The sequence below is a fragment of the Dermacentor silvarum genome, chromosome 7, assembly GCF_013339745.2.
Source record: "Dermacentor silvarum isolate Dsil-2018 chromosome 7, BIME_Dsil_1.4, whole genome shotgun sequence".
Classification (NCBI taxonomy): Eukaryota; Metazoa; Arthropoda; class Arachnida; order Ixodida; family Ixodidae; genus Dermacentor; species Dermacentor silvarum.
The window spans coordinates 177,529,820-177,542,496 of record NC_051160.1 but is presented as its reverse complement, the minus strand read 5'-3'; the positions used below and the strand labels follow the sequence as shown (position 1 = coordinate 177,542,496).

General features: G+C 47.5%; 1 protein-coding gene across 2 annotated transcripts in view; it reads left to right on the top strand.

Moving 5' to 3' along the window:
* The first annotated feature begins 2,049 nt into the window (after positions 1–2,049).
* The window catches only part of LOC119458721 (mitochondrial-processing peptidase subunit alpha-like), a 213,121-nt gene continuing 202,493 nt past the window's right edge, over positions 2,050–12,677 (top strand). The window contains exons 1-2 of one of the 2 annotated variants that reach the window (XM_037720576.2): positions 2,050–2,192; positions 8,948–9,159. In XM_037720576.2, the coding sequence (XP_037576504.1) occupies positions 2,137–2,192; positions 8,948–9,159 (268 nt within the window). In that variant the 5' untranslated portion in view covers positions 2,050–2,136. The remainder of the gene's footprint in view (positions 2,193–8,947; positions 9,160–12,677) is intronic. The other variant, XM_037720577.2, reaches the window with a different exon arrangement.

Genomic DNA, 12,677 nt, shown 5'->3' with positions numbered 1-12,677 from the left:
CCTCTGATCCATGCACAGGACCGCATTGCCGAGTCAAACTAGGGACCATCCCCCTTTCCAAATTCTCATCCTCTCACCACTTCGTACCTATTGTATTTCCACAGTGCCCTATTTTTCATCACAGGCTTCACAGCTGCATTTCTGCTACCTTTAGCCGTCACATATTTTTCATGTTCCGTAGGTACTCAGCCCCATTGTTTTCCACACTCAAGTATTTGTATACTTATCCACCACCTCCAGCGTAACCTCCTGTATATCCTAGGCTCGCTGCCCTGATTATCATTAAAATCATGACTGCCGATTTTTCTTACTAAACTTCAAACCTAAGCTATCTCCCTCTTTACCACAGATGTCCATTAATCTCTGCAAGTCTTCCTTGCTGCAGTCAGCCCATAGTACAATGTCATCCGCATACATCAGTCCTCGGTAATACTGTTTAATCCATTTCCTTGCTTGAATAGGAAAGGTGAAGCCAAGTCCCGTCCTCTCGAATTTTTCTCTAATCCTTGTAAATACAGCATGTACAACAGAGGTCACAGAGGGCACCCCTGCCTAAGCCCTGCTGTATCTCTATAGGCCCAGATACCTTGTTTTCCCATTTTATAAGCACCTTGTTACTTTTAGATATCTTTTAAAAGATTTCTTACTCCATCTTCTACCTCTAGAGTGCCCAGTATGTCCCAAAATCCTTTGGATTACACTGTCATAGGCTCCCTTGATATCCAGAAAGGCAAGCCATAGAGGCCTGTGTTCCTTTTCTGCTATTTCAATACACTGTGTCAATGAGAACAGATTATCTTCTAACCTTCTTTGTTTTCGGAGCCCAATTTGTAGTTCCCCCAGCACCTCCTCGTTCTCCACCCATGCCTGCAGTCTGTCCTTTATATCTGCATCACCACCCTGTAACCACTGACGTCACTGTTATGGGACGGTAGTTGTTATGTCGGCTTTATCCCCCTTTCCCTTATATATCATGCTCATATCCTGCCCAGTCTCCACCCGTCGGGGGCTTTGCCGTCCATTATCATTTTGCTCACTGCCTCTCTTAATGCTTTCTTAGATTTTGGGCCCAATGTCTTATATCAACATAATTGGGATGCCATCAGGACCTGTCGACGTGCTACTAGGAACCCTCTTCTCTGCCCTTTCCCACTCGCTTTGTGCCAGTGGAGCCACTGCACTGACTAGTCCATCCTCACCTGATTGAGCACATGCTATGTTTCGTTCTTTAAATTTTTCTGTCATTATTGTTCTTACATGTTCCATTGCCTCATCTCCCTCTAGTCGAACACCTTGAGCTGTAACTATAAACCTTTGCTCTAGGCTAGTCTTATTACTCAAGGAGTTGAGATGTTTCCAAAATTTCTTGGCTGCTTTTCTATCCTTTTGTTTACTTCTGACAACCATGGCTCCCCTTTCTTCTGATCTTCTCATTGATCAAATGGGATGCTTCCCTTCTACAGTTTAAAAAGTTATTCCATTTTCTGCCTACATCAGCTTCTGGTTCACCCCTCTGCTTTGAATATCTGTGTTCCCTGGATGCTTCCTGACGTTTCTCTATGGCCTTCTTAACCTCCTCATCCCACCAGCTCTTGGGTTTAAGTCTTCTGTTCCCTTTTGTCCCGACTCGTACCTTAGTAATTGCTCTAGCTCAAATAGTCCTGTTAAATTTGCATATGTCCATGCAAGTTAACAGGACACGGATGGATGGATGGATGGATGGGTGAGGCTGAACCCTTTAAATCGGGGGGTGGCATACGCCACCTAGCCATGACTATTAACATAATTTGTACTTTGTGGTGGGTGAAATTTCACCCCTGTCTTAATTTTATCCACCAATCAGATAACCTCTGTTTGGTTATTTCTACCCGCTTAAAGTCTATTTAATACACACCCGCACACCTAGAGCTCCTATATGGCATACGCACACCCGCACTGCAGCGCTCCTAGCGGCGGCCGCCGACTTTCAATGCAAAAGGTGCCACCCGGAAGGCCGCGGTCGGTACACTAACCAGTATATTTATTTAGGCACTATAGTTCGGTCAACATTCCACTCTAGCGGCTGTAGTTGTTTTTGAAGACACTTTCGGTTTCTGTTCTGAACATCAATCCAGTGTGCGTGCATAGTGTAACAAGATGGCGTCTGGTTCTTGGCGTGTGCTGCCGAAAGGTGTACGAAATGTCCTGAATGGGTGAGTATACGACCCTTGGAGCATATTGTCACTGCGCAGTATTATTTATGACTGCTCGACAAGGAGTGGCCGAGCGTTTGCGGCGGTCACAGTCAGAATAAGTTCGTACGAGGCAGCGTTCTCAAGAAAGGTGCCGGATGGATAGGTTGTGAGAAAAACTAAAAAGAAATTCACGAAACAGCGTGGAAGTCAACTTAGAAATCAAGGGTTTGAAAAGCACAGCCCACTCTACTACTATTCCTGCACTGTTCCCCGTCGAGTAGCCCTGTGGTTGCGGAGCACACACACGTGCCGAAATTGGAGACGCGCCCGCGGTGCCCCCTCGACTCGTCTGCACCAGTGGCAGGGCGCTGCAGAGTTGCAGTAAATGCAAGCCATAAAATTAGAAATGGGTGGAGCAGTCAGAATGAGTTCAGGCGCTTAGAGGGTTTGTACTAACTCAGTGCATAGAGGTTTCAGTAGCTCAGGATACACCTTTATCGATGGCATTTCTAAAGGAGCCTATGACAACGTAGTCAGGGAATTGTTATGGGATTTTCTGAAGCACGAAGGCATAGACAACGATTTCGTGGAGCTGCTGAGGGAGGTATATAGAGACAACCGAGTACAAGTGGTGTGGGAAGGTCGAAAAGGTAATGAGGTGGGGGGAATTCACCAAGGCCGGACCGAAGCAGGGATGTCCTCTGTCTCTGTTGTTCACGCTGTATGCTAAGGGCATAGAAAGACGACTGGAAAACAGTGAATGAGGGTGATCCTACATGCCTAATGGACAAATGGTGCAACAGAATGTCCCTGGACTGATCTATGCCGACCACATAGTGCTACTAGCAGACAATACGAGAGATTTGCAGGCACTTGCGAATATCTATGGCAATGCAGCGACAAATCTAGGCCTTAAGTTTAGCACAGAGAAATCGGGAATTATGATGTTTAATGAAGAGACGAGTAATTACGTGGTGTCAATTTAACAGCAAGTCATACCCATGGTCAAGCGATATAAGTACCTCGGCGTATACATAAACGAAGGAAAGACTTACTCAAGCACCCACTAAGATAATCTGAAAATAAAGGTGAAGCGGAATGCAGCAGTAATGAAACACAGAGCACTGTGGGGCCATAATAAGTATGAGGTAGTGCGTGGAATCCTTAAAGGAGTAATGGTGCCAGCGATAACGTTTGCAAATGCCATTCTATGCTTAAAATCGGATATCTTGTCGGGGTTAGAAGTTAACCAAAGATCGGTAGGCCGGTTGGCTTTGGGAGCCCACGGTAAACCACAAATGAGGCAGTGCAGGGTGACACGAGTTGGGCCTCTTTTGAAGTCAGAGAAGCACAGAGCAAAATTTAGTTTTAAAGGAATACTGAGGGACATGGATCAAAATAAATGGGCGGCTACAGTGCACAAGTACCTGTGCTTGAAAAGCGTGGACACAGAATGGAGGAAGATGTGAAGAAAATTGGCAACCAAGTACAGGATAATTCAAACTGTAAACAGAAAACCAGGAATCATCAGAAAGAAAGTGAGAGAAATAGAGACAGTGAATTGGATGGAAAGAATGGAAACACAAAGGACCTCAGAGATTTACAAGAATGAGAAGAAAGAAATTAGAAGGGAAAATCTGTATGATAACACAAAGGGCAGTGCCTTGCTATTTGAGGCTCGAACTGGTTGCCTAAGGACGAAAACGTACCGGAGCAAATATTCGGAACTAGATGAGGCATGTGTATGCTGCAGTAAAGATCCGTAGACCGCTCAGCACATCCTATTGGAATGCGAAGGGATTCACCTAGTGAGAACCGTAGGTAACGTACAACTTCCAGAAGCGCTTGGGTTTAAAGTGGACGGAAGCATCATCCGGTCAGCAGTCAAGATAAGCAAGAGGCGTTAGAGTATTGGTGGAAAAAAAGCAGGGAAGAGATTGATATGACCTGATTTGATCTCTTAGTCATAGGTAGAGGTACAAGGTTCATTAAGGAAAAAAAAATGAAATGTATACAAAAATGCTAGTTAAAAAACATGTATAGCATACCTGATATTGTCGCAAGACGCGAAGAACAGCACACAGGACTACGGTGCAACAACAAACACAAGTCTTATGTTCAAGGCCCACGAATAATTGGCCGCGCCAACTTTATCCTCTTTGGAGAGAGACATGCTTGTGCTCGTGTCCCTCACTTCGATGTCTTTTTTAGTCGTGACAGCCTCCCTTCCAAGAAAGCATCGTCCTGATGCTTTATCGTGACCATGCCAGGTCCTGTTCATGCATATGCTGCAGTGATTTCATTCGGACAAATAAGGCTTTATCCGGACGACGTGCACAATGTTCGTTGTATGCCGTCGACGCCTTGAAGAATGTGGGTGATTTCATTCGGACAAATAAGGCTTTATCCGGACGACGTGCACAATGTCAGGTGTATGCCGTCTACGCCTTGAGGAATGTGGGCTCTTGGAGACGACTTCATAGTTAGACGTCAGATGACTTTATACGGACCGAAGTACCACCTTTATAGTTTCTCTGAAAGGTAGTTGACATATAACTCACGGACAGATGGACGTCCTACTCACAAACTTTAGCCTGAGCACTCTACATCGTACTCCTGCTGCTGACGAATATGTTGTGTGCAAGTTGTCAGGCTTCTTCAGCACGATGAGTAATGTAGTCAGCATCAGTTTCGACGCCATCACATCCATGTTCATGCTGCAGAATTGCGTCGAACATGGTTGTGACATCGTGACCGTGGGGAAGGCAGAACGGTGTCATCCTCGTTGTCTCTTGCTGAGCCGTATTGTATGCAAAGGGGACATACAGCAATATCTCGTCCCAGTTTTTATGCTCTACATTTGGTGTTTGGTCAGTGGCGTTTGGCCAACTGTGGACGTCGAAGAGAAGCAGATCCGAAACTCATCAATAAGCTCGACGAGTCTTTCTGTGTAGGTAGCAAACTTGGGCCGACATGAATCGATAGAGGCACAGTCGGTAGGTTGGCGTAATCGTCTTGTTCAACAGTCATGCAGTCGGTAACACCATTGAGCTCTTCCACGTATGCAACTGCCATACCTCTTGTAAGATGCCGGCGTTCAGGGCTAAAGTTTGTGAGTAGGACGTCCGTCTGTCTGTGAGTTATGTCAACTACACTCTTGCAACTGATACGCCATGACTAAACAGCAGAGCAGGAATTTGTTCGGCGATCATGTTGGAACACTTTGGCCAGTCGCATGTTACAGGCACAAGAGCTCTTGAGTGCAGAGGGATGGTCACATCGTCATCGAAGATACATAAATGCTCATGTCGCTGATTGTCACAGGGTACGACCGAATCTGTGTTCATCCAAAACGTGACCGACCTGTCTGGAATGTTTATAATAGCGCCGTATTCGTGCAGGGAATCCATTCCCAATATCACGTCTCTGCAGCACTCCAGTAACAAAAGTGGCCACAAACGTCGAGCTACCGATATCAATTCTGGCCGTGCATTTGCCTGTTGGGGTCATCAATTGACCTCCCGCCGTTCTTGTGTGGGGACCAGTTCATGATGTTTTGACTTTATTAAGGCTATCGGCGAGTTTCTGGCTGATTATCGAGAAATCGGCCCCAGTATCTACTAACGCGGTTACTGGATGCCCGTCTAAGAAAACAGCGAGGTCGGCACTTACGACTTCCCTTGGGATCGGCAGAGGCATATTGTCCGATCGCATGTGTGTTGGGGGTGTTGTAGCATTTCGACGGTCAGCAACCTAACCCCCAAAGGTCGCTCCTGTTAGTTTTCCCGACGAGGGCTAGGGGACTTGCCGCCCCTGACTACATCAGCGTAACTGCGACCTTGCAGCGAAGAGCTCCGTGCAGGCGAAGGAGAGTGGGGTCGACAAGTGAATGGATGTCCTTGTGGAGCAATGTCGTCATTGTTGTGCCTGTTTTCGAAACGAACTCAAGGGAAGGTGGGTGGAAAGCTCTGGTATCCGGTGTCACAACACGGGTAAAAAAGGAAACGTGGCCGGGGGCTTCTCCACAATAAAAGCACAAAGGATGGCGGTCGACGGTGCGCCACATGTCCGTCCTGCGAACAAGTGGTTGACTTGTGGGCATCCTCTGCGGCCAAGCTGCAGTTGCCTGCGGAGGAAAGTAGGCCGATGATTGTACAGGTACACTAGGTCAGTGGCTGGGCATTGTACGGCGGGGATGGCGGCTCATTGAAAGGAGGAGCCATTGGTGATGAGTTGTAGGCTGCTGCTGGAGGAGGACGATAAACAGCCGATGCGTAGCTAACAGACCGTCGGTCCGGTAGGGATTCGGGTGACGAGAATGCCTGCCTGATTTCTTGTCACACAACTTCTGCTACAGAAGCCCCAACTGACTCCTGTGGAGTCACAAGAAGGTTGCGAATCTCTTCACGAACAACCTCCTGGATGAGCTCACGAAGCGAATACTCATTGCCGGAAGCCAGAGCAGAAACATTGCTTGAGGCGTTGTTTGGGCGATCGTAGTGTCGGCAACGTTGTTGCAGTGCCCGTTCAGTGGACGTAGCCTCTGAGATGCATTCCGGAGCGGTTGTCGGTGGGTTGGAAAGAAGACCGGCGAAAAGTTGTTCCTTTATGCCTCGCATCAGATGGCGGATTTTTTTTTGCTTCCGGCATCTTTGGGTCAGCGCGGCAGAGCAGGCGAGTCATGTCCTCCGCAAACATGGCAACGCTATGATTCGGTTTCTGGATGCGCGACTCGATTAGTTGTTGGGCAGAATTGGGACGATCGTTGTTTGCTAAGGTGGTTGAAAGCTGCTGTCGAAACTCATCCTAGGAAGTCATTGTGGCTTGCCGGTTCTCGTACCACGTACGAGCGCTGTCCGCCAGGGTGAAGTAGATGCGTGCAAATTTTTCTTCTGCAGTCCACCGATTCGCCTTGGCAACTCGCTCGTATTGCGCGAGCCAATCTTTGACATCCTCGTAAGCATCACCATGAAATGTCTCGGGAGTCTGAGGTTGCTGCAGAGTCACCTGAGAAGCTCCTGTGGTTGCCATCTCATTAGGTGGTGGTCCGGTTGGTGGGGAGTTTTCGAAGAGGGTTACCTCCGGGCTGAGGCCCCGCAGTCGGCGACTGCAGCGGTGGATAGGAGTGTCCACTGTAGGAACAGGTTGCGGGTTTGAACTGGGCGTTGCACTCCGCACAGTGTTCCGGGCATCAGGGAGTACCCCGCACCTCCACCAGTGTCGCAAGACGCGAAGAACAGCACACAGGAGTACGGTGCAACAACAAACACAAGCTCTATATTCAAGGCCCAAGAATAATTGGCCGCGCCAACTTTATCTTCTTCGGAGAGAGACATGCTTGCGCTCATGTCCCTCACTTCGTTGTCTTCTTTAGTCGTGACAATATCTTGCAGGCTCGGTGACTATTTGTCACCGCCCCGTTTCAAAGGGGAGGCCATTAAATCATCGTCATCATTTAAAGACATCAGCCATTCGTTACATCATAATTCAATGTGTTTTAGGTCATTTTGAAGCAAGGGCATATCTGAAGCATTAGTTATGCGTCGATAAATTACACAATAATCTGCAAACAATTGAATGTGAGAAGAGATCTCAGTAGGAAGGTCATTAATGTAAATTAGAAAGGGTCCGAGAACTGTGCCTTGTGGTATGTCTGAAAGTAAAGGAGATCGTTTTGATGAGTGCATATTAGCAAATGCAAACTGCTGCCAGTTAGTGAGATAGCTATGCATCCACTCTAGTACAAATGGATTAATGTTGAGACGGGAAAGTTTTAGGAGTAGCCGTTGGTGTGGAACTTTGTCAAATGCCTTTTCAAAGTCTAAGAAAAGGGCATCTACAGGTACGTTCAAGTCAAGGTTAGAACTTAGATCATGAAAAAATAAAGCTAGTTGAGGTGTCACATAAAACACCTTCACGAAAGCCATGTTGAGCAGGATGAAATAGGTTATTGGATACTAAAAAGTTTACAATCTGAGAGTAAATAACATGTTCCATTAGTTTGCAACAAACACTGGTGAGTGAAATGGGGCAATAACTACTGCACAACGATGGAGGACCTTTTTTAAGGACTGGAACAATCTTGCCAGTCTTCCCGCACCGCTCCTGATGGCAGATTGCTGAAAAATAGCACATAAAATTGCTCTCACAATTGTTTTGGTGTTTTCCAGCATTTTTGCGTTTATTTCGTTGACACCAGATGATGATGTAAGATTTAGTGAATCACTTACTGTCTAAATGCCGTAAGGACAAAAGATAATATCAGGCATGACTGCATGATCGAAATGAGAGAAGTTGTGAAGACGGAATCTGAAGAGACTCCCCAGGGAGTGCTACAAGGGCCACTCAACCATGTGGCCGCAGCCCCTTGGGACTGATCATCCCGGTCTTCAACAGAATATCGCCACTGTCCAGTGCGGCTTTGTGCCAGTAAACATTCTATGAGCTCCTGCGTTGTCGCAGTGCTTGTCCCATGTTGCTATGGCTCATACAAGACATCTCTGCTTTTAATGAAATACTGACGATGTTCATTTCTAGTCCTGATCACTTCATTATAACCAGGCTTGACAGTACCATTATGATGAACACATGATTTGTTTAAATCTGATAGTGCACTTGACTTGCAGCTTACTGTTGGTAATTGTTGAAAATTATGGGCTGGGCATAGTAAGTTGGCAAGCTACAAACAACCATTTCAGGCACTTCTCATAAAGAATGGTGTGGTGGTGGGAAATGTGCCAACATGTAGTGCCGACGCCCTGTGCTCTCCCTAGCAGGCACTGTGGCAGCCGGCGGCCACTGTCCACTACGGTCCCAACCACCGAGCAGATAACCCGGGTGCCGCTGTCCCAGCCGCTGCCAGGCTTTCCCAAGCCGGTGTATGCTGTGCCCTCGGCTCATGACCATGCTACGGAGGTCACCACCCTCAACAATGGACTCCGGGTGGCCTCGCAGAACAAGTTTGGCCAGTTTTGCACCGTGGGCGGTGAGTGGGACTACTAAGCACACCCATCACTGGAAGCTGCTGCACAGTTGTGGACTGGTTTTACCATGCTTCAGCAGCTAAACGAAATGCCAAGATGTCTTGGTGGCCACTTGACATGTATCTCCAAGATATTGTTACAGGGAAAACATTAATTTACAATTATTTACAATTTAATAACCAGGAACCAAGTGCTCCTGCCATGTGTGACCAACTAGCCCACTTGCACAAAAACAGCTGCAAAGGATGTGGTGCCAATGTTGTTGTGTCTTCCATCGTGCTTTGTGTGCTGCTAGGTTCCCAAAAATGTGCCCTCCTCTCGATTGTTTGGCTATTACAACCTCATATGTTGGACTGTCAGGCTATACTCGGCGACAGCTTTTCTTGACATTGGAGCGAAGGCTACGGAGGCGGGGCCTCCGCACATTTGTGTTACTGCGTAAGTAGTCCGGCAGCTTGCAGCCGATTTCAGTTCCAGTTTCGGTTTTCGCTAGCTCGCAGGGCTAGTGTGTTTAGCAAAACGTATTCGTCGACAGCTCGGGCTGACGGCACCTTACTCCAGCATAAACATTCCTGCTTGGTTTGTTTGGAGACCAACTTCTTGTCACATTTAGAGTATAGCCTCCTCGTAGAATGAAAAGGAGAGTTTGTGGCCACACACGGTACCGCCGGCACCGGGGACGCCAAGCCACCAGCAGGCGGTGCCAAAAACGTGGTGCCGTCCAAGAAATAAAAAAGAAAAAAAAATTAAGGCGCACACTAACTTTCTTTCCATCAACAGCTGCCCATACTTGTTCAATATTTATAATTAAGAAAGTATTATTTATTTGGGCCAAGTAACTCTTAGAATCAGAAAATAAAACAGGTACTATTTCCTGGCGTGCGCATGCAGGCGGTTCGGCTCTGTAGCTTCCACAGTGCTGTCAAGAAAAGCTGTCGCCGAGTATAATACAGTAAGACCTCGTTAATTCGGATTTCATGGGACCGAAAAAAATGTTCGAATTAACCGAATGTCGAATTATCGAGGGTATCACGAAAACAATAAACAAGTGCTTACTACGTCATCACGCTTTTATTTACTGAATGAATCAGCAAATCCTGTTTCTATGTTGCACTAAAGCATTGCGAAAGCTGCAATTCTAGTCATCTCGTGACTGATTAGCGATCATAGCGGCGAAGGCGTCGCGACTTCATTCACAGCGCGGCCACGGCATGCGCCTTCATCTGAGATACGTGTTTCACTGCCACGTGCACATCCCGATTATTTTTTCACCAGTGTCGCCAGGTCGCTGCCCATCGTGATGTAGACAGTGTTCTTCATCCTCGACAACTTTGCACCGAGTCAAAACGAAACTACTGTTTGCCGCAACCGCTGTGGAAGGAACCACGGCCGCTATCGACGCGATCATGGATGGCGACTACGCAGTCATGAAGGCGCGTGTCCAACGTGGTGCTATACGCGGCAGTAAACGCAAGAATAGAGGCTTTAAAGGCACAAATAAGCACGAAGCATTCCGCCGTTGCTGTCATTCAGGTACGATTTCTACTGATGGCCGTGGCAATACGAACTCCGCCGCTTCGTTTTGGTGGGTGCACCGTTTTTGCTATTTGGCGCCGCACATTTGCGACGCTCCATGCTCACTGAGCTCGGGGATTTGTTCGAATTAACCGATGTGCGATCAAATACGTCCGAATTATTGAGAGTTTTATTGCATTAAATAATGCATACGCCTGCCAGGACCAAAGGACATGTTCGAATTAGTATCTCATTTTCAGAATTAACGAGGGTCGAATTAACGAGGTTTTACTGTAGTGTGCAGTAAATACCTCCAAACATTGTAGTACTAGTCCCTCAAATGAAAGGACTTACAGGAGATCCTTATTATCATGCTAGGTTACAAATTAAACATCTTGCTGGGTCACTTCTCATTCTTGCCTTTTCAAGCCGGAGATTGAGCTCTCCTTCTCTTCCTTCCAAAGCTGTCTCGTCTGTGACATTTATGGTATTTGCAATCTATTTTTCTCTGCTAAGGCTAACTCAAGATTTCAGAGAATAAAGCTTTTGTTTTTACGTTTGAACTCCATGATACAGTGAGCGTTGCGACACATTTCATCTTGAAAATGGATGCTCAACTAACTCCGCCATGTGGGGATCGAGGTGCCTTCCCGCGCCTCGTCCCCCAGCTCGCGCGTGGCGCTTAGCTCGATCCCCGGGAACCGCCGCCGTAACGGCAACATGGCGGACACGGCTAGCGCGCCGGACTTACTTTCCCGCGCAAACCGTGCTTCTCCCCCCCGGAATTGGACTTGCCCCGCGAGACACGTCACCGGGACGCGCCCTGATTGGCCTCCCGCGCGGCGGCCCCCGGGCACCCTCTCCACCCGAGCTCTCGTCCGCTGAGCGCTTCCTCGCCACGAGAGAGGCTCACAGGCACGCAACGAGGTGGTTACATGAGACCTTTGTTCTCGCGACTCGTCGTTATCGCGCTTGGCGGACCGCTACCCGGTTAGCCCTAACGCAGCAGGCGCGCGTACTCGATCGGTCTTGCAGCGAGCCTTGGTCCGTAAGCGCCGTGACTGTAGCACTGAGCTGTACCTTGGGTGAATAAACCCGTGTTTGTTGGCGATCTGACTCCAGAGCCTTCTCTGCGCCGTGTCGGAGAGTCGACGAACCCTGCCGTAGCGCCTTTGTGCGTGCGGAGTGGAGGAGCGTCATGCCCTTTCCTGACCGTCGCTCGTAGGGTAAGCCTTGTGCAAACCCATCTCCACAGCCACTACATCAGTAAGTGTGAGTGCTAAGAGCAGTGATGGCTTGTGGGGCACCCATTTTCTTGCAGTCCATGATTCGATTGTCTTGTAATCCTTGGATGAAGCAGGCCGATGAAGAGGACAGTGAGGACGGTGTCAACACAAACACTACAGAACAAAAGATCTTGGACAACTGAAATCATTTGGGTCTCAGTTGATCTCAGTTGTCCCATTGCAACCAGGCTGCAGCACTGCTTGCAATGTGCTGTGAGCAGAGGGCACTCGGTAAATGAAACCAAAAATGCAGTGAAGTGTACTTGGTCTACGTGTAGTGTTTGTACAAAGGAGCTGCTATTTTGTTTGTCTTGAATGACTGACTAATTTTTGTTTACCTGCCGCCAATGTGAAAGTGTGCAGGCCTGCATAAAAAAAAGTTTGCCATGAAACATACAATATGCACGTAAAAGACCCTGCCGTTTTTGTGCATTACTTGGACAGACAAAATTTTTTTTTCCGCACTGATCAGAGGGTGCGTGTTTGGAACCATGAGAGTTGTAGTTGTCATTTGTCACTCTGAAAATTAAGGGTATGTCACAATGACGAAATTCAGTATTTGTGGTATGGTAAATAATGTAATTGTCGCAGTGTCAGCAGTTGAAGCAACTACAGTAGACTTGAGTTAATTCGACTCCGGTTAATTAGATATTTCAGTTGATGCGATCCCAACCGAAGGCCCCGGCTGGTGTATATGCATTTCTATGTGTGCAAAGATT